The sequence below is a fragment of the Alnus glutinosa genome, chromosome 9 (assembly GCF_958979055.1).
Source record: "Alnus glutinosa chromosome 9, dhAlnGlut1.1, whole genome shotgun sequence".
NCBI classification, from domain to species: domain Eukaryota; kingdom Viridiplantae; phylum Streptophyta; class Magnoliopsida; order Fagales; family Betulaceae; genus Alnus; species Alnus glutinosa.
In genome coordinates, this window is record NC_084894.1 from 6,677,318 (window position 1) to 6,696,941 (window position 19,624).

The following is a 19,624-nucleotide window of genomic DNA, read 5'->3' on the forward strand; positions in this document are numbered from 1 at the left end:
GAGCCTATGATTTAGTATTATTATTATTATTATTATAATTATCTAATTATATATATAAAAAAAAATGATGAACTTATACATGATACATTGTATCATTGTCATATATCATACATGAATACATAACTAACTTAATGAACAATTTCCAAGATACATGATTAACTTTCTTTCTTTTTTAAAAAAAAAAAAAAAATTATTTTCTGAGCAATATTTCAAAATTTATAATTTACAGGCTATGAGCCTATGAATAAGTAAAATTATTAATAAGTGACAATCATGAAGTGTTGATATGTTAATAAGTTAATATATTATAATGTTGTTTCAAAAAAAAAAAAATTATGTTATAATGTTAATAGGTTCGTAATGTGATGTCCTAGAAAATATTTAATGGGTTTATTGGATAAAAATAGGTCTACTTGGTGTGGTAAAACAAAACAAAATGTTTCATTTTGATCCTATAGACTAGTAATTATAGCCAAGAAAATAAAATGCAAGAGAACATCTTAAAGGTCTAAAAGAATTAGGAGTAATTACCTTTTCCCCCCATGAACTACCGGCCAATGTCATTTTGCCCCCACGAACTACCACTTCGACCAAAAGAGAGCATCAAACTACCATTTTTATACACGTTGCCCCCTTCCGTCAGGAATTCCGTTAATTTTGGATGGAATATGCCATTTTTTACCGTTAATTTTGACTTAAAGACCAAAATACCCTCTACAGTAATTAATAAAAAATATTAAAATTAATATATTAAAATAAAAAAAAAAAAAAAAAAAAAAACCAAAAACCTGAAGGAAAAGGGGTGGCGGCCTTTAGGTGGCCGGGTGGCCTGCGAGCCACCCCCAGAGGTGGCTCCGGCCACCTCTGGGGTGGCTCGCGGCCCACCTCGGCCTAAGGGGTGGCCGCACAGCCTCCCCAGAACCTGGGGGGGCCGCGTGGCCACCCTAGGTCATTTCTAGGGTGGTCGCGCGGCCCACCCCGACCTAAGGGGTGGCCGCACGGCCTCCCCAGAACCTGGGGGGGCCGCGCGGCCACCCTAGGTCATTTCTAGGGTGGCCGCGCGGCCACCCAGCTTCCGGGGTGGCCGGAGCCACCACTGGGGGTGGCTCGCAGGCCACCCGGCCGCCACCCCTTTCATTCAGTCTTTCTTTTTTTTTTTTTTTTAAATGAGGGCATTTCAGTCATTTTTAAAATTGAGTTAGGGCATTTACGTCTTTGCATGAATTAGACTGACAGAAGGGGGCAAAGTGTGTAAAAATGGTAGTTTGATGCTCTCTTTTGGTCGAAGTGGTAGTTCGTGGGGGCAAAATGACATTGGCCGGTAGTTCATGGGGGGAAAAGGTAATTACCCCAAAGAATTAGGAATTACAAAGAAATAAGAAATAATAATAATAATAAAAAAAAAAGAAGTAAAACAATTAGTTAATTAAAATAATATTATATATATATATATATATATATATATATATATATATATATATACACACATATATACATATATATTATATATGTATATATGGCCGCATGGCCTTTCAAGTGAAAGGCCGTACGGCCAAATCATGAAATGGCAGAATCGTATGCTGAAGGGCCTGGCCCTTCAGCTTATTTTCCAGGCCCTTCAGCATATTTAAAAAAAAAGAAAGGGAAAAGCAGAACGTGAGGCGCACATGCGCCTCACTTAAAGGGAGAAATGGGAGAGGCAACGGGTCTCGGCAGAGGAAGAAAAAGGAAGAAAAGGGAAGAAGTGGAAAATTTGCGATCTACGAAGATCCAACGGTCGGATCTTCAATCTGTTTTCAGAAACGTGATCCTTGCACTCGGATCTACGTTCCTACCGATTATTTTAAGGTAAAACACCAAACTCATGATTTTGTGATTTTTGGGTAAAATCCTAAATATGAGTTCAATCCTCCATATTCTTTAGGTATTTGAGCTTATTGGAGCTTACTTGGGGCTACCCAAACTTTGGGTTGAAGTTTGGAGAACTTGGGTAAGTTTTTCCTCAAACCCTAATTTTTGAGTATTTGATATTTGTAGGATTTTAGGGGATTAACATTTAATAAATGCCATTGTGTTAATAAATATTGTTATTGGGGTTGAGTTTGGGTAAACCCTAATTTAATGGATGAAATTAATTTGAGGTTTTTAATTATTTAAAAATTAGGTTGTTAATTTATGGGCTAATTGTGGTGATAGTGATGATTAATCCTAAATTAACCATGAGTTTTATAAAATAAATAAATAAATAAATATTTGTAGGGTTAGGTTTTAATGTTAGTAATTTGTATAAATTGAGGATTTTATTGATAAGCCTAGAACTATTATTAGGTATGAGCATAGGCAATTGATGGGTAAAATAGTCATTGAGCGATTCAAAGTGAAAATTAGTGTAATTATTGGATGGAAACTAAATTGATGCAATATGTTATGTACAGCGACACTTTGTGGATTGAGCCTAGGACTTATTAGTGTTTGTGTGCAAGCAGTCAGGTGATATTTTACTCACTGAAAAACTATTATTGTTATGTTTATTAAAATAGCAAAACATATGTGTTTTATAAATTCGAACCAACTGTATGTTGATTATCTGTTTTGGTTGATTTGAGTAGTTTCAATTATGTTCAATTAATATCAATGATATTATGATACGATGCATGGATGAAATGTGTAGAATTGTTTTAAAGTATTTGAATGTGAGCTGCGGTTGAGATTTAAATTATGCATAGTAAAATGATAAAAGTACATGTTGATTGATTTATCGTATTTAAAGAAAGCATGATTTGTAAAGAATAGGAGAATAGAGTTTGAATTGTAAAGCATAAAGCATGAGCATAAAAAGAATGAAAGGGAGGGTAAACCTCATAAAGATGAAAGGAATGGAAAGTTTTAAAGGAATGAAAGAGAAGGTAAACCTCACAAGGAATGAAAGGACCATCATTAGCATGCATATCATGGTTTAAATTATGTGATGTTTGTTAGAAATAATCAACATATTATTTAATCTAACATGCGCAGCGGAAAACGAATAAAACAGGATTCAGGCTTACCTCTAGCCATATTTGCTCAAGCGTCTCCACGATCCATCTGAAGAACAAGAAAGATTATTTGAAGGATCTTCTAACCTATGCCTATGACTGTATTGCCGTACTGATGGTGTACACAGGCTGTTTATTTATAGGCTAGGTCAGGGACCCTCAAATATGGTAAGTACCGTATTGTTCCTCCCATCAAGGAAACAATATTATTAATTGATTTTAAATCAATTAAACGATTCCATTACGGTAATCTAAATTAATTAAATTACCTAACCGGAATACCGTATATACTATTCATTTATTAAATTATTAATAAATGCTTCCTTATGTGGCATATAGGCCATATATGGAGAAAAAATCTTACATTCTCCCACTTGGCCTTTATGACACATGACTTTATGGTATTAGGTTCCTTAGTTTGGCCAATCACTTATGGAATCCTCCCACTCAGATAAGAAATGTTTCACACGAATCATGGCGGTAAAACCATTAAAAATTAGGTCGTCCCTTCCATGTATCACAATGTAAAACACTCCTTACATGAGTACCTTATGGATAATCGAGCTTTATGAATGAACTTCCTATAAGTTATTCGGGTCCAACTTTATTTATCCTCATGGATAAAATAACAAATGTGCACAAAATCTTTATTATCATAACTTTATGTCTATAGACCAAAAAGAGACAAACCAAGCGAAAATGAATTAATGAGTCTCATTATTCCGCATGACTTTATTCTTTCTTTACCGGTAAACTTTAAGTCATGGGATCCGCAATCATTGATTCAGTACTTATATGCTCAATAGACCTTTTATGTCTCTTAATGTTATCTCTCGTACTGAGATACTTGATGTCGATTTACTTCTGCTTCTACTCTTTATTCTTATAAAAGAAGATTATAGTAGAATTACCGCAGAGTATCTTTATGGTCTAACTATAAAATCGACAATATTGAGACTTTCAACAAAATGTCTCAACATCATGCCTGTGTACTAAATTCATAGCACGCTAGAATTTTAGCTTTCTTGGTAGACGTAGCAACCATAGTCTGCATACTGCATCTTTAAGATATATCTCTCAATAAAAAGATATATACCCTAAAGTAGACTTTCTACTATCTACATAATCAGCAAAACTCAAATCTGAACAACTAACCATCTTCAAATGGAAGGTGTATCCTTAGGTTAAGTTGTACTTCTTGGTTCCTTGCATATACCACAAGACTTTATTTGCAGCACTTTATTGACTCAATATACTTATTGTCAGTCATATGGTTATGTATAATGCAAACACTTAAAACTTTTCATCTGCCCTTATTCCAATACCTTTTGGGACATTAATCTGTATTTAATTGGTCCATCTTAATTGCTACTGAAGGTACATAATCCTTCATTCTAAATCTTCCCAAAACTTTTTCAATGTAGGGCTTTCGAGACAATGTTAATATTCTTTATGTCTCTGTGAATCTCTATGTCAAAAGACATAAAAGACTTCACACAAATCCTTCATTTCAAAGTTTTGTGAACTTTATGTAGCAAACATAAATCACCACTTGCAAAAATAATATCTACATATAGGACTAGAAAGATTACTGTACTCCCATTGACCTTAAGGTATATATACTAATCAAGGTTTTCAATGAATAATAAAACAATTACCTTGTAAAAAGTATATCACCGATGAGAGATCTATCATAGCCCATAAATAGAATTCTTTAATTTGCAAGCTTTCTGACTGTTATTTATAAAACCTTTTGATTGTTTCATGTAAATCTCGTCTTTAAGATCCTCATTCAGAAAAGTTGTTTTCGCATCCATTTGATGTAGCTCTGGATCAAAATGAGCTACTAATGCTATGATTATCTTGATGAACCATTCTTAGACACTGGATAGAATGTTTCACGATAATCAATGCCTTTCTTTATGGGTAAAACCATTGGCTACGAGTCTAGCTTGACCTTTTAGCCATGGACTTATCTCTTACTTCATGGCACTGAATCTCAATGTGGAGTTTTCTCCACTCATAGCATGTGAAAACAAATTTGGATCATCTTTATGTCCAATGTCAACATCAGACTCTGGGAGGTATACAACATGATCACTAAGAATTGTTGATCTACTTATTCTATAGGATTTTCTTAATTCTACTTCCTCTGCATTTTGCAATGGGAGAATAGACTTTTGAACCTGTTCTGTATGAATTGGTTGTTCTAGAAATGATTGTGGCTCAGGATAATCAATCTGATTTTTCCTGAATACAATCATTCATCCTCTATGAGGAGGAGACTTGGCCAACTCTAGTGCTTCCTCAAATTCCAATTTATGTGAATGAGCACTCCCACTAGGTTCTGCATCCTCTAGAAATTTTACAATCAACAAGCCTAAGATTATATGAAGGATAATAAAACATTAAAACCCTTTAAAGTTTACTAGATAGCTTATAAAAGATCCACTAGTTGTCCTTGAATCTAATTTCCTAAGGCGAGGATTATAAATCCTCTCTTTAGCAAGGCAACCCCATATGTGTAAATAATGTAAACTAAGCTTCCATCTATTTCATACTTTAAAAGGTGTCATAAGGACAACCTTAGATGAAATCCTGTTTAACATATACACAACGGTCTTCAAAGCTTTACTCTATAAGGGTAATAGCAATTTAGTATTACTAATCATTTCCCTTTTGTGTGTACCTACCTTAATACTCTATGCCTATATTAGATCTTATGATCTTCATATTGTTTCTCTTCTTCTTCCTTATAGGTATTAAAAACATTCAATACCCCAACTTTAATATTTAGAAGATAGAGATACATAAACTTTATATGGTCATCACTAAAAGAGATAAAAATATCTCTGACCATTTAGGCAATGAGTATGGAAAGGTTAACACCTTTCAATGTACATGATCTCAAGAATTTTAAAAGGCTCTCTTTGGCACCTCTAATGGTCTTGTTGGTATGCTTTCCCTTATGCAGTCCACACAAGAACCAAAGTCAGTAAATTACCGACTTTTATTTACTGTATGGAGATATATTTCAATCTCCAAAGCCATAACCAGAGCATTTTAAATTCTCAAAGACTCTACTTTATGTCAACATCAGTATGCAGAAATAAACAAATAATTTTGTTTCAAAAATTGGGATGTAGGTCAATTTTAAATAGACTTTAAATAAACCCCAACCAATATTCCACCAAAAATAAGAAAAATTTCAAGTTTAAAATAAAAATTGAAATTTTTAATAAGCCAAACTAGAAAATATATTTCAAAAAGATTATGGAATATAAATCATTTTTGAGGTCAAAATTATAACTGAATTTTAAAATTAACCTATAGATCCCAACAAGCTCAAATTATAAACACGTGTTATTCATTTTAAAAAGACTCTGCATTTGTGTTGACAACGTGGACCATAATCAATCCACAATATATTTGAATGAGTCACTAAAAGAGATTCACGACATACTAGATATATGAGATTATCTTTATTTTAAGTCATTTCTTATACTTCATGCAATCTTTCTTTATATGCCCTTAATTTTCCTTATTTCATGAGAAATAGGTATCTTGATTGCCATAATACTTTATTGGCACCTTATTCTCATGCTATAAGTGTTGGACATGATTGCATTTATTGGTCTTTCCCTTGACATGAGTAATCATGTGAACACTTTATGGATTCTCTCATATTCTTGAACACACATGGTTAGAAGTTCACTTACTAACCATTTATCCTTATGTGTGTTAAAAGATAAAATTCTACACTTAGAAGAGAGAATTCAAAAAATGAAATAGACCAACAATGACTCAAAAAATCTCAATCTTTAGGGACTTAAGCTAAGCTATAATATCCTTCATTCCCATAATGAGATTATAAACACTTTAGAAACTGTAAAAAGTTTGTCTTTAAAGCTTTTTTTTCTATTAGGGTGCTGGCCAAGTTTTGTTTGAACTTACTAAATGTTCATAAACAACCTTTATAAAACTTTGGCTCTAAAACATTCAGGAATAAATCCCTGATGACTTTAGTGACATGAGATTTCATGTACATCTAACTTAAGTGATTAAATCACTCCCACCGTTCATGCTTAATAATCTCACGTGGCGTACTTAATTCCGCGGGAGTAGGTGGTTTGTCCACACGGAGCACCAAATTTTTAACACCCCAAATGAAAAAGCATATTAATATTTTTCAGTCAGAAAAAATATTACCTTAAAGTATTAGAATATAAAACTACCAAAAGTAGAGTAATACAAATAGCTGCAATGATCAAGAATATAAAAAAAAAAAAAAAATACTTTAATGTTATGAAGTAACTTTATTTTAAATTAGCCAATGCCAATTTAAATAGTAAATTTCAACCTACCTTTGGGCAAAGGTTGCATCACGCATGAAATTTACTCTTTATTGATAAGACTAATAAATTTAAATATTAATAAATAAAATTCTTCGTACCTTTGGGCAACCGAAATAAATTTTACTTTTAATACTAAATTTGTTATCTCATTCTAATTAAGTCATAAAAATAAAAACTTCCCTTTGGGGATAGGTAATTAAATTTATGAGTTAATTACAATACGATGTTAATTTTTCTATATGAAGTTCATGTGTACGATCCTTATGCAATTATTACAAAATTATGATGCTTTGGCTCTTCCAAAATCATAATAATCACGCTGTAATTCATGAACATCTAATAAATCTTTATGAGGTTCATGCGTGTGATCCTGATGTAATTATCATACAAAAATGGGATGCTTTGGCTCTCTCATAATTATTATGATAATTACGTGTGTGTAATCTTGATGCAATTGTCATTCAAAATTGGGATGCTGTGGCTCTCCCAAAATTATCATGATAATTGCTACTTCATTAACATCTAACAACTTTATAGATACCCCCTTAATAGCCCCAGGAATATAACAAACCAATACTTAAATGGGGTAAACAGCATTTTCCAAGGTGCAAGCAGATGAGCTCCCAGGAAAGTGAGGGGGGTCACACCGGACACACTTAAATCCCAAGACTTTCCTTGCCAGAACTTTCCCCGACATTGCATTCTTAGATATTACTGTAAACACACCAGTATATATGGTATTGTTAATTATTCTTAGGTCTAGGTATCAAGCAATTTATATTTAAATAATATAAATTCAACAATTAAAAATATATTCCTCAATTCATGTATTAAATAAACAATAATTTTAATACACAGTACTGTAAATAATAAAGGGAATAAAACCTTAATGTGAAAGCATAAAACTAGGCTTAGCTCAATGGTTTGAAGCTTGTCATTTTATGGACAAGAAGGTCCCAAGTTCGAACCCCATATGAGCCAAATCTTTTATTTTTTTATTTAAATGCTACTGTAATGGGCTAGTATATTGGGTTGGGCTTCTGGGTCACAAGACTCCAAATGGGCTACTGTATTGGGCAATTAGGTCAACCCACTTAATCGGGTCGGGCCTCTAGGTCTATGTATAGTGCTGACCCAAACTAGGTCAGCCCACTTAAATGGCCCAAAACTGCATGAGTTTTAAAAAAAAAAAAAACCTACCCGAAAATATATCAAACTAAAAAACTTTAATGGGTCGAAACCCTACCCAGTCACCAACCAACCCGACCTGTAATGTTCCAGATGGGTTGAAAACCCTAAAAATAGAACCCTAGCCGCCACCCCTTTATGAAAATATCATATCAAGATTACAACAACTCAAAATTAGGCAGTATATCACAATACACAAAATAGTGATAAAACAAAAAATAGTTATATCAAATTTATGGGTTTTCACAAACAGTACGTGAACAACAAATATTCACAAAATAATCGCTAATGCGTTTCTATCATGTCACAAAAGACGAAATATTGCTCAAACAATATTGACAAACAGAAGTGAACAATACCAAATAGAATATACTTGATTCAATATTGATAACCAATAAAAAATACTTGATTCAATATTGATAACGCATAGTAAAATTATACGCTAAGCAAAATAGCACAGAGGATGGCTCTGATACCACATGTTAGAAATAATCAACATATTATTTAATCTAACATGCGCAGCGGAAAACGAATAAAACAGGATTCAGGCTTACCTCTAGCCATATTTGCTCAAGCGTCTCCACGATCCATCTGAAGAACAAGAAAGATTATTTGAGGGATCTTTTAACCTATGCCTATGACTGTATTGCCGTACTGATGGTGTACACAGGCTGTTTATTTATAGGCTAGGTCAGGGACCCTCAAATATGGTAAGTACCGTATTGTTCCTCCCATCAAGGAAACAATATTATTAATTGATTTTAAATCAATTAAACGATTCCATTACGGTAATCTAAATTAATTAAATTACCTAACCGGAATACCGTATATACTATTCATTTATTAAATTATTAATAAATGCTTCCTTATGTGGCATATAGGCCATATATGGAGAAAAAATCTTACAATGTTTTCATGATATAGAATATTGTAGTTTTGATGCTAGACGTATTAGTATGCCTAAGAGTTTTAATGGCAAAAGAGCTTATGTATACTGTTATCGTCTAGTTGCATAATTTTAGAACATTGAGCTTGGACGAACAAGAATATTGTCATGGTTCGGTATGAGTAATACAACGTCCTAGAAGTAGGTAGATGAATTGTCGTGGCACGTCAGTAAGAAGTGCTTGGATACCCGAGTTTTACTCTAGTAACCGCATGGACAACTACGTGCTCGACATGAAGTTGTAATGCCCTAGGATTCCGTGTTAACCATGTTCGGAAAATGATAGTAAGCTTGTACTAAAGAGCGAGATGGCATGTTTTAAGCTTAGTGTGCTTTGTTTTGATGCTATTGGTTGCGATATCGGTGTGGCTTGGGAGTAGGTAGATGGATTGTCGTGGCACATCAGTAAGAAGTGCTTGGATATCAGAGTCTTACTCTAGTAACCGCATGGACAACTATGTGCTTGGCATGAAGTTGTAATGCCCTGAGGCACAGTGTTATCACAGTTAATAACGTTAGGCCTATGTGCATTTGAGCTACCAACATAAAAGTATTATTGTAGGTGGGTTTATACGTGGTTGTTTCCAAGCCAATGAAACTTCTACGTATGGGTCCAACTACATAGTATATTTTAAATGTTTTCTGATAGTCGGTGTTTGCTATATCAGCTATCGGGGTTTTCAAACAAAATTTTATAAATTGGTAGCTGTTATAGTGTACACGAGACTAAAAAGAAAAAGTTGGTTCTTTGCGAAAATTCAGTTAGTTTAATATCATTGAGGTAGTGAACTCATCATTTCACCTATACGGATGTGGCAAACCCCCACAACCGTATAGATGATGTCCATTTGACTGCAGGTACACCTGACTTAGAGGAGGACCCCGTAGCTGCGTATTTGGGATATTACGATTGAAGCACACCGCGACAGTCGTATTGAGTTGGACTATGGAGTTCACTCTTTTAGGGTATTTTGTATATGGCTAGTGACGTAGGTGTCACATATTCTTTTGTGTAGCCATTCTTTTGTATTAGTGGATAACTGTAAGCCTTAAACTGTTAGACAAATATATGGCTCTTTTGTATGGACCTCATGTATATTTAGATGTGCTTTTCGTTATGAGATGTAACGTTATGATTATTCCGCTGTTAGATATTACTCTGAATATCAGGTACATGATATGGAGCATGTATGTATGTTGGCTGAGCGACACGTAGTCGTGCCACTGTGATGACCCTTTTATGTTTTATAAATATTTTATACAAAAAAAAAAAATGGGTCGTCACACGTAAGGTCAAAAACGGATTAGTAGCAAATATTCCTAATAAGTCAAGAGGATAAGTTTTCAAAAATTGATTAAGTAATTTAGGTTAATTATTAATAAGAATAATTTTTATGATTCAATAATTTAATAATTTTAAAATGAGCATTAATTTTATGCTTTGAATTAGCTTACCATTAATGTTAAAAAAAGATTGCATCGAATTAAATATTAATGAAAAATTGTGTATTTTTTAATCCATTTATAGTTCAATATATAAGTTAATATGCTTAAAATGGGCATTAATGTTAGCAGTGCCTATTTAATTGAATGGTAAATAAAAAACCGTGCTATTAAATCACATAACATTAATACAAATTTCAATTCCAAAAACGGCTAAAACAGAGTATTTTTAGATTGATTTTTAACTGTTCGATTGATTTTAATTAAATCCCAACTGTTAATTTTTTATAGTGATTACAGCATTTCGTTTTTGAATCTTTAATAGTGATCAAGGAGTTACGAAAATTTACAACCTTTCATTTACCGAGGCTCAAAAACTGCCCACATTTACCAAAAAACATCATTTTACAATGACAAATCTGTGTCGTGTGATTGTTTTTGGTTAAATCTCAAACGTTAATTTTGAAATGTGGATTACAACTGTAACCAACATCTTACATAGGAAAGTTTATGGTGTTACGCATTACCATAAGCTCAATTTAACAAATATGATCGAACAAATTCAATTAAATCATGAATTACATAATTATGATTGACGGTCAAGATCACAAGCATAACCGATTTCATCTACGCATGCTCGCAGGGGAAAATAATTCAATCCCTTTTTTCCCGCGATGTTTCCATTCCACACACGCCAACCAAGACCTGCAAGGCTGCAACCTGTCACTCATGAAAAAAAAAAAAAAAAAGCAGCAATTCTCGCCCGTCCAATTGCAAGAAGATTAAATCTCAACCGTTCGTTTTGGATCGTGGTTATAGCTGTAGCACAAGTTTTACACTATTTTTTTTTTTTTTGTGTTCCCCATCTTCATGAGCTCACTTTCACTGATTTGATCTAACAACTTTAAATTAAATCGTGAAATAAGTCATTTTGATCAACGATCAGGATTACACATAACGTAGATTTCAGTTACACACATGGTGGAGGGCAAAAATTTCCATTATCTTCTTTCGAAATCCTTTAGAAATAAAATAACCACCTCATCTCTAATCTTCTCCTTCTTGTTGTCTTCTCAACTCTAATATGAGGAAGGTTGTTGGTGGGTCTTTGCCTCTTTAATGTTGGCTTCGCCTCTTTGATGCTGGCTTTAGTGGCGTGGCCACTGCTTGGTGGTCTCCGGCGACGGAGCATGTCGGGGTAGCCATCTCTCATGGTCACAGGTCTTTGTGTGGTGGTTTTGTGCCGATTGGGTGTGTGAGAAGTTTTTTATTTGAGCATATTTATTTCATTTATGTAGTTTTCTTTTTCTTAGTTGTCATTCAAGTTATTTTTCGAATTTGCTTGTAAATGCCTGGAATTACTTGTCTGATAATTGAGAATCCGAGTCTCTGAGATCTTTAGAATCTGTGTTCTTCCACTTTTTTTACCAAGTTCGAAATTTGAACTAAACGAGCCCTAAATGGGTCCAGCTACCCAATTAGGGCTCGACAGGCCGAGCCCTGAACCCGAAGCTCGGACTCGGGCTGGAATTGAACCTAAAACAACTTTTTGGGTTTGATTTGAGCTTGAGTTGACTTGAGCGAGTCGAGCACTCGGATCGACTCGTGAGGACTGACTTAATAGTCCCGAGCTCGGTCCCGAGTTAGGGTATTACCCCAACGAGTCGATCCCGGACAAAGGTCTTTAAGCCTAGCTCGAGCTCGAGATCGACTTGATTAAATTATCCTTAAAACGAGCCAGTCCGGGATTGCCAAAACTCGACTCGGACCGGCTCGTTTACAGTCCTATCAGCAACGAAATAGAAATACACGAATCAACAAAAAGGAAAAATACCAACACAAACCCATATCACCATAAACACCAAAACATGAACAAAATCACCGAATATCAAAATAAAGCCTAAAATCAAATACACACAGAGAGAGAGAGAGAGAGAGAGAGAGAGAGAGAGAGAGAGAGAGAGAGAGAGAGAGAGAGAGAGAGAGTAAAATTGGAAACTCACCACCAAAACTCTTGTACAGTGTCAAAGGTGTAGAGTTGTTGAGAGAGGTGCCTCTGTGTTCGCAGCCATCGCTTCCTCACTCGCCATTCTTGCGCTTTGCTTCTCATTTTCTTTAATTATTGCTTTGCCCTATCCTCTGGGATGGAAAATGAGACTCTGATAACGTCAACTTTTTCTCATCTTTGTTTGAATGCCCGTTAAGAAGTTGTTTCCTATGGGGCGAACTTTAGACCTTTGATTTTTTTTCAAAAGATCCTATGCTATAGGGCCACGGACTATGATATAATTATCACTGATCAAATCTAAAAAAGATTTCCAACCACCTTCTAAATCCAAACCACTTGGAGAAATGCTGTTGAGAACTTGGTCGAACTCTGAAGCATCATGCTCATGAACTACACTCGCCCCACACTCCTTTACCTCTACATCCAAGCTGCCTGTTGTAATTGAAGCCTTAAGGTTGCTCCATTCACCATCCAAACCATTCGTTGCTCTTCTCGTGAACCAAGTAGCTGGTATATACACCCAAAATCCACTTGGCTCAACAGAAGGGACTCTATGGTCAAAAAGGACTAAGGGTTTTTCAAGATCAACTTCATTGGCATGAAATTGGCAAACAAAGTAAGGAAAATTAGGATTGCCGCCATCAAATATTCTAGAATTGGAATTCCCATGCTCATGTACCTTTTGTTTTTTTCTGTTTCTGTCAGGCTCATGAAATTCATAAACAATAAAAAGAGCATACCCCTTCCACCCATATGAGCCCAAATCTGTATGCATTTGAATTGTTCCAGATAAATTAGTGCTTTTATCGTTAAACCACTCTGGGATTCCTGATCCCAGCAGCGCAGGGCCACATGCTACCTCGGTATAAAGAGATTTCACCTGTAAAATAAAGACCAAAAAGAGAAAGATACATATATTATACTATTATCTACGAAACAATATTATAACTCAATTTTGAGTGTTAAAAAAGAGAAGAGTAAGAGACTCACAGCATTGCTCTCAATCCATAAAGGACTTCGTGGATGCAGATATAGGATCTTGCTGGGTTTGCCATCATAATCAATATAAGTGGCTGAAAAAGAGCAATCAGTGCTCCTTAATATTTCATTTGAAGTCCACACATCCATTTGGTTATAGAACATCTTAAGCGATGGACAAGCTTTTATATACAAGCATGCTAATCCTAATGGAAGCTTCGGCAATACTTGAAGCCAACTACAATCTTCCAAGTCAAGTCCTAAAAGAAGAGAAAGTTGATTCACACTATCTGGCATTCTCGTAAATTTGTTCCCACTTAGCTTTAAAAAACGAAGTGAAGATAAGCCACTAAGATCATTAGGGATCGCTCCATCCAATAGGTTGCAATAACTTAGATTTAGCTTTTCAAGCTTAGAAAGCTGCCAGATGTCTGGTATCCTCGTAAATTTGTTTCCAGACAAATTTAAAATTTCAAGTGAGGATAGCCAGCAAAGATCATTGGGGATCGCTCCATTTGATAGATTGCAATTACTAAAATCTGGTTCTCTTAAAGAGCTTAAACTTGAGAACCAATTAGGCATCAAAAGACTAATGAGATCTGAGCCATTTCCAGCAACCCAAAGGTGCTTTAGACATTCCATACCACTAATGAAGTTCTTTGGGATTTTCTCTAGTCTTGAGCAATAGGATATATTGAGACTTACAAGAGATGACAAAGTCTTAAATGATAATGGTAACTCTTTTATGGTAGTCCCATCCAAATAAAGTTCATGTAAGGATGTCATATTACCCACAAAATCTGGCAACTTGTTGAGTCTTGAACAACCAGAAAGGTTAAGATACTCAAGTGATTCCAATCTCATCTCATCTACAAGTCTCTCAAGACTTTTGCAATCATGTAGATTCAACCATTTTAGCTGTCTTAGAGATCCAATGGATGGGTGGACCTTAGACAAACTTGTACAATGTTCAAGCTTTAGTTTAACAAGATTTGGGATTCCGCTCAAGTCTGGTGTCTCGATCAAGTTTTGAGAGCCATTCAGGTCAATGTGTTTCAATTTGTCAAAACTCTGTTATAGAATACTAATAAATAGTTATATAAAACAGATAAAATGAAGAAGAGTAAAAGGAAGAAGAAAATATACATTTGCATAAGCCAAAATCTTACCTTCTTTCCATCCCACAGTTGTTTGATGTAGTTGTGAGGCATAATGAGCTCAACAAGATTGTTTGGTTGGAAATTGATCGGCAAGGATTCAAAAGGATATCTCCACATTTCCATAACACATAACTCATTGCTTATCATGAAATTTGAAGGATCTCCATGCCATTCCAGAGTGCGTGTATAATTGTCACGAGCTATAGAAAGGCCTAGTACTCCACAATCATCGGTTCTAATCTTAAGAATTTTCAATTTTTTCATCTTTGATAAGGCTTCAACATTTAGTCGCACCTGTTTCTGTAAAGGCAATTCTAGGACAATGCCTTTGACCGCATTAGTTCCCTAGTAACCAAGAAAAGTGAAATTAGTTTGGTGGAAATATTTGACAAATACTTAGAAGAAATAACGATATCGATCAAAACATACTTCTTTATGTTTATGTCTAGACTAATACACTTACAGTATTGTTTTTCAACACATGAAGGACATCCTCGTAACGCCACAATCTACTGCGTCTGCCAGGCTCCTCAGCAGACTCACAATCAACTATTTGCTGACCCATTTTTCGTAATAAATCATGCATCCATAATCCTCCCCATGAGATTGTTAAAAGAGATCTGTCCACAAGAACATCGATATTGACGTCCGGATAGTGACCAAGACTGTCTAGTATGTGTCTCATGTTATCTCTACGTACTCCCCTGAAGAAACATGCAATATCTAAAAACAATTGTTTCTGCATATCCTCCAATCCATAAAAACTTATTTTAAGTATATCCAAAATTTTTGCGTTTGGCTTTTCTTTCAGTAGATTCCTGGCACCTATCCAAAAATCCATTTCTCTATCAAATAAGAAGGAACCAAAAACTTCAAGAGCTAAAGGAAGGCCTTGAGCGTAACTCACAACATCCTTAGACAATTCAACATAATTTTCTTCAGGATGGGGTTTCTTGAAGGCTTTCCAACTAAAGAGCCATAAAGCTTCAGCATCTTTTAGCACCTTAACCTCATAGGTATCATCCACATATCTATTCAGCAAATGACGATCTCTGCTTGTTATAATGATTCTACTCCCTTCGCCAAACCATTTATGGCTCCCTGCTAATGCTTCTAGTTGTTCTTCTCCATCCACATCGTCAAGAACAATAAAAACCTTTTTAGTACGTAGTCTATTCTCTATCACTCTGCTTAACCTATGGTCAGTCCATATATTTAATTCCCTTTCCGCAAGGATCTCAAAAATAAGTTGTTTTTTAAGAGAAACTAGACCATGAGTACTTCTGGTTTCTTCTCTAATACCAGCAATAAAGCAACTAGCTTCAAATTGATGAGAAACTCTATCATAAATGGCTTTTGACAGAGTTGTCTTTCCGATTCCACCCATCCCATAAATTCCTAAAAATCGAACATCATCCAATCCTTTACTAAGTAAGGTCATCATTTCCTGGACACGGGATTCTATTCCAACAAAATCCTTTGAAACATTTGAGAAGTTACCACTCAATCCACTGAGTATCCTTCTACTAATTTCTTCGACAACTATTGATTCATGCCTGTATTAATAAAGATAGGTTAGCTATAGCCATAGAGACACAAAACGCTTAATCATGTACAATATTTAGCTTCATTCAGCACCATATATATTTAAGGTTTAAATTGATTTGCTAGGTTCATCATGCGGTCTAATAAAAAAACCATGTTTTTTTCACCTAACTATAAAAGTTCAATGGTTTGATAGCGTACAAATTTTACTTGGTCCTTTAATTATTTGTATACATCTTGCATGTATTCCCTTTTTAATAGTCGATCATGTTTTTTCTTTTATCTTCACGTACAATAAGATAAAGATATCACAAATAAACCAATTAAATATATTTACTAAATAATGCTGTTTTTGTTAATCAAAGCAATTATGCATGAAATGTAAATTTGTTAGGTAGAGATTTATTTTTTGTGGTAAATATATAAGTTCTTGTTGAATTTACATTCACACATTCGGCTCTTGTTTGATTTTTGAATATTGTCTGTTTTCGTAAGAGATATCAAAGCAGAAGCCACCCATCCGAGCTGAAATTTTTGTGGCAACTCACACAAAAAAGGATGGGACACCTAGCACTCAAGCAGCTGAAGAGACGATTGTAAGTGCTTAACTTAGTGATTTTATTTGTGTGTTGTTAATTGAATATATCATATAATAAAGTAGTATAAGTATTTATTCCGAAGCAAATAAGTGTCTAATAATTAACACATTTAATATACAATAAGATTAAAGATATCACAAATAAACCAATTAAATATATTTACTACATAATGCTGATTTTGTTAATCAAAGCAATTATGCACGAAATCAATGAAAATTTGTGAGAGAATGATAGAGGCTAAAAAAATTAGGGTTAAATACCTCTAAAGTCCCTGAGTTTTGACAACTTTATTTTTTAGTCCCTGAGTTTCAATTCGCATCACAGATGATACATCAATTTTGGGAAATGACCAAATTAGTACCTCGGTTAACTTCTCCGTCCAAAAATTAACGGTCCGCCACGTGTCAACCTCAAAAGTTGACATGTGGCACTATATAAAAAAATAAAAAATAAAAAATAAAAAATCTTTAAAAATTAATTAAAAAATTAAAAAAAAAAACTTAAAAAAAAAAAAAAAAGTGGTGGCCGGCCACCCCCATGGTGGTGAGCCACCCCCTTTTTTTTTTTTTTAGTTTTTTCAATTTTTTTTTAATTTTTTAATTAATTTTTAAAGATTTTTAAAGATTTTTAATTTTTAATTTTTTTATATATTGCCACGTGTCAACTTCTGAGGTTGACACGTGGCGGACCGTTAATTTTTAGACGGAGAAGTTAACCGAGGTACTAATTTGGTCATTTCCCAAAATTAATGTATCATCTGTGATGCGAATTGAAACTCAGAGACTAAAAAATAAAGTTGTCAAAACTCAAAGACTAAAAAGGTGTTTAACCCAAAAAATTATTCATTAATTGTCAACAAGTGTAAGGATTGGTACGGTGTATGGGTCATGGTTGTTGATGGTTAAGTAGAAATGGCTAGCATTTTAATCCAAAATTTATGGATTTCAACTACGGTCCCCTAAATATTGTTATTTATTAGTAAGATGTAATGTTTTGACCATGTCACAGTTTTGATGCGATTCTTGATTTGTTATAAATTTTTTTATTATGATAATTTATTTTAGCTACATATCTACATCATATATCTAAATCATTTTTTTTTTCTAACTTCTTCAGGTCATCGTTGCAAACTCTAAGTTTTTATGATAATGACGATGCCAATATATATATATATATATATATATATATATATATATATATATATATATATATATATATATATATATATATATATATATATATATATATATATATATATGATTTACCTAGAGTCAAAAGAAAAAGCAAAACGAAAGAACAAAAAAGGAAAAGAAAGATGCTTCTGTCACTAAAAAAAATACGCACCGAAAGAAGAAGAAAAAAAAAGAAGAGTAATAATGTTACCTATCATGCACATGCCATCCGGAGATATTGCCGACTTCTCTCAAAGCAGCTCTCCACTTTTGCATCATCTCAATGTCAACCTTGAGATCTTTTTCATGGCTAGTAAAAGCTTCTGCAAAAGTCTCCGTCTGATTTCGTACGTAAGAAGGATTCACTTGGTAGAAAATGGGCAAAACTGTGAGCCCCGTATCTCTCATGCATTCGACTATCTTGACAAGTTCAATAAGACACCATTTAGAAAAAGCATAATTTTCAGAGATGACGACGATCGCGTACATAGATTCTTGAATTGCTTTTAAGAGCTCATCAGAAATTTGTTTTCCTTTGTCGAGATTTTTATCGTCTCTAAATACGATAATGCCTTTCTGTGTTAAAATAAAATGCAGAAAATCTATAAAACTCTTGCGGGTATCTTCACCGTAAAAACTGAGGAAAACATCATATCTCCATCGAGGTGTTAAAGAGGAAGATGAAGAGGCTATCTGAGTGCTTGTGGACGCCATCGAAGAGTTACAAGCTTGTTTAACTACTTTGCAGATTTTGAGAAAAGGCTTTGGCTCTTGGTATATATAATTATATGCATGAAGAGACTTGAGGTAACTACCAATAAAGTAGAATTGAAGGAAATTTCGTGGAAAGTAACTTTCAAAATTCTACAAAAAAACAAACCGTTAAGGACTTAAGAGCACTCACACAGTTGAGCACTTTAAATTTTATTTTTCTCCTAATTTTTAACGAAACATACAAAAATTACTACTTAACCAATTTTTTTTTATCAAAAAGTTAAATTTAACATACGTAGAATCTCTTTTAATTCTAAAGAGCCAAAAAGTAAATGTTAAAATTTTTTTTAATATTATTTTTTTTATTGAATACTTCAAAAGGTTTTGTTTGACTTGAATTTAATGAATTGAATGCTTTTAATAATTAACTTTACAAATAAAAAATGAGGTAGCTTTTAAAATCATCATTGAGCTTGCGATT

The 19,624-nt window shown here is 34.0% G+C and overlaps 2 protein-coding genes and 1 long non-coding RNA gene across 3 annotated transcripts; 1 reads left to right on the top strand and 2 right to left on the bottom strand.

Annotated features, from left to right (window-relative positions):
- The first annotated feature begins 1,735 nt into the window (after window positions 1–1,735).
- On the top strand, window positions 1,736–10,663 carry LOC133877539 (uncharacterized). Its single transcript, XR_009901764.1, has 3 exons — window positions 1,736–1,848; window positions 1,925–1,990; window positions 10,362–10,663. It is a non-coding gene; the product is annotated as an uncharacterized LOC133877539 (long non-coding RNA).
- A 2,236-nt stretch (window positions 10,664–12,899) lies between these two features.
- Window positions 12,900–15,469, bottom strand: LOC133877533 (disease resistance-like protein DSC1). Its single transcript, XM_062315873.1, has 3 exons — window positions 15,123–15,469; window positions 13,966–15,024; window positions 12,900–13,855 (listed from the first exon to the last, which is right to left on the bottom strand). Exons 1-3 carry the CDS (start codon window positions 15,375–15,377, stop codon window positions 13,226–13,228), a joined length of 1,944 nt encoding a protein of 647 aa, XP_062171857.1. The 5' UTR covers window positions 15,378–15,469; the 3' UTR covers window positions 12,900–13,225.
- On the bottom strand, window positions 15,457–19,154 carry LOC133877534 (TMV resistance protein N-like). The gene is made up of 2 exons (XM_062315875.1): window positions 18,641–19,154; window positions 15,457–16,669 (listed from the first exon to the last, which is right to left on the bottom strand). Exons 1-2 carry the CDS (start codon window positions 19,141–19,143, stop codon window positions 15,559–15,561), a joined length of 1,614 nt encoding a protein of 537 aa, XP_062171859.1. The 5' UTR covers window positions 19,144–19,154; the 3' UTR covers window positions 15,457–15,558.
- Between the last annotated feature and the right edge of the window lie 470 nt (window positions 19,155–19,624).

Coding starts and splice junctions, on each gene's coding strand:
- LOC133877534 (XM_062315875.1), bottom strand. CDS start 19,143: ATGGCGTCCACAAGCACTCAGATAGCCTCTTCATCTTCCTCTTTAACA. Junction 16,670..18,640: donor GGATGGCATGTGCATGATAG/GTAACATTATTA, acceptor TTATTAATACAG/GCATGAATCAATAGTTGTCG.
- LOC133877533 (XM_062315873.1), bottom strand. CDS start 15,377: ATGAAAAAATTGAAAATTCTTAAGATTAGAACCGATGATTGTGGAGTA. Junction 15,025..15,122: donor AACTGTGGGATGGAAAGAAG/GTAAGATTTTGG, acceptor ATTCTATAACAG/AGTTTTGACAAATTGAAACA. Junction 13,856..13,965: donor TATGGATTGAGAGCAATGCT/GTGAGTCTCTTA, acceptor TTTATTTTACAG/GTGAAATCTCTTTATACCGA.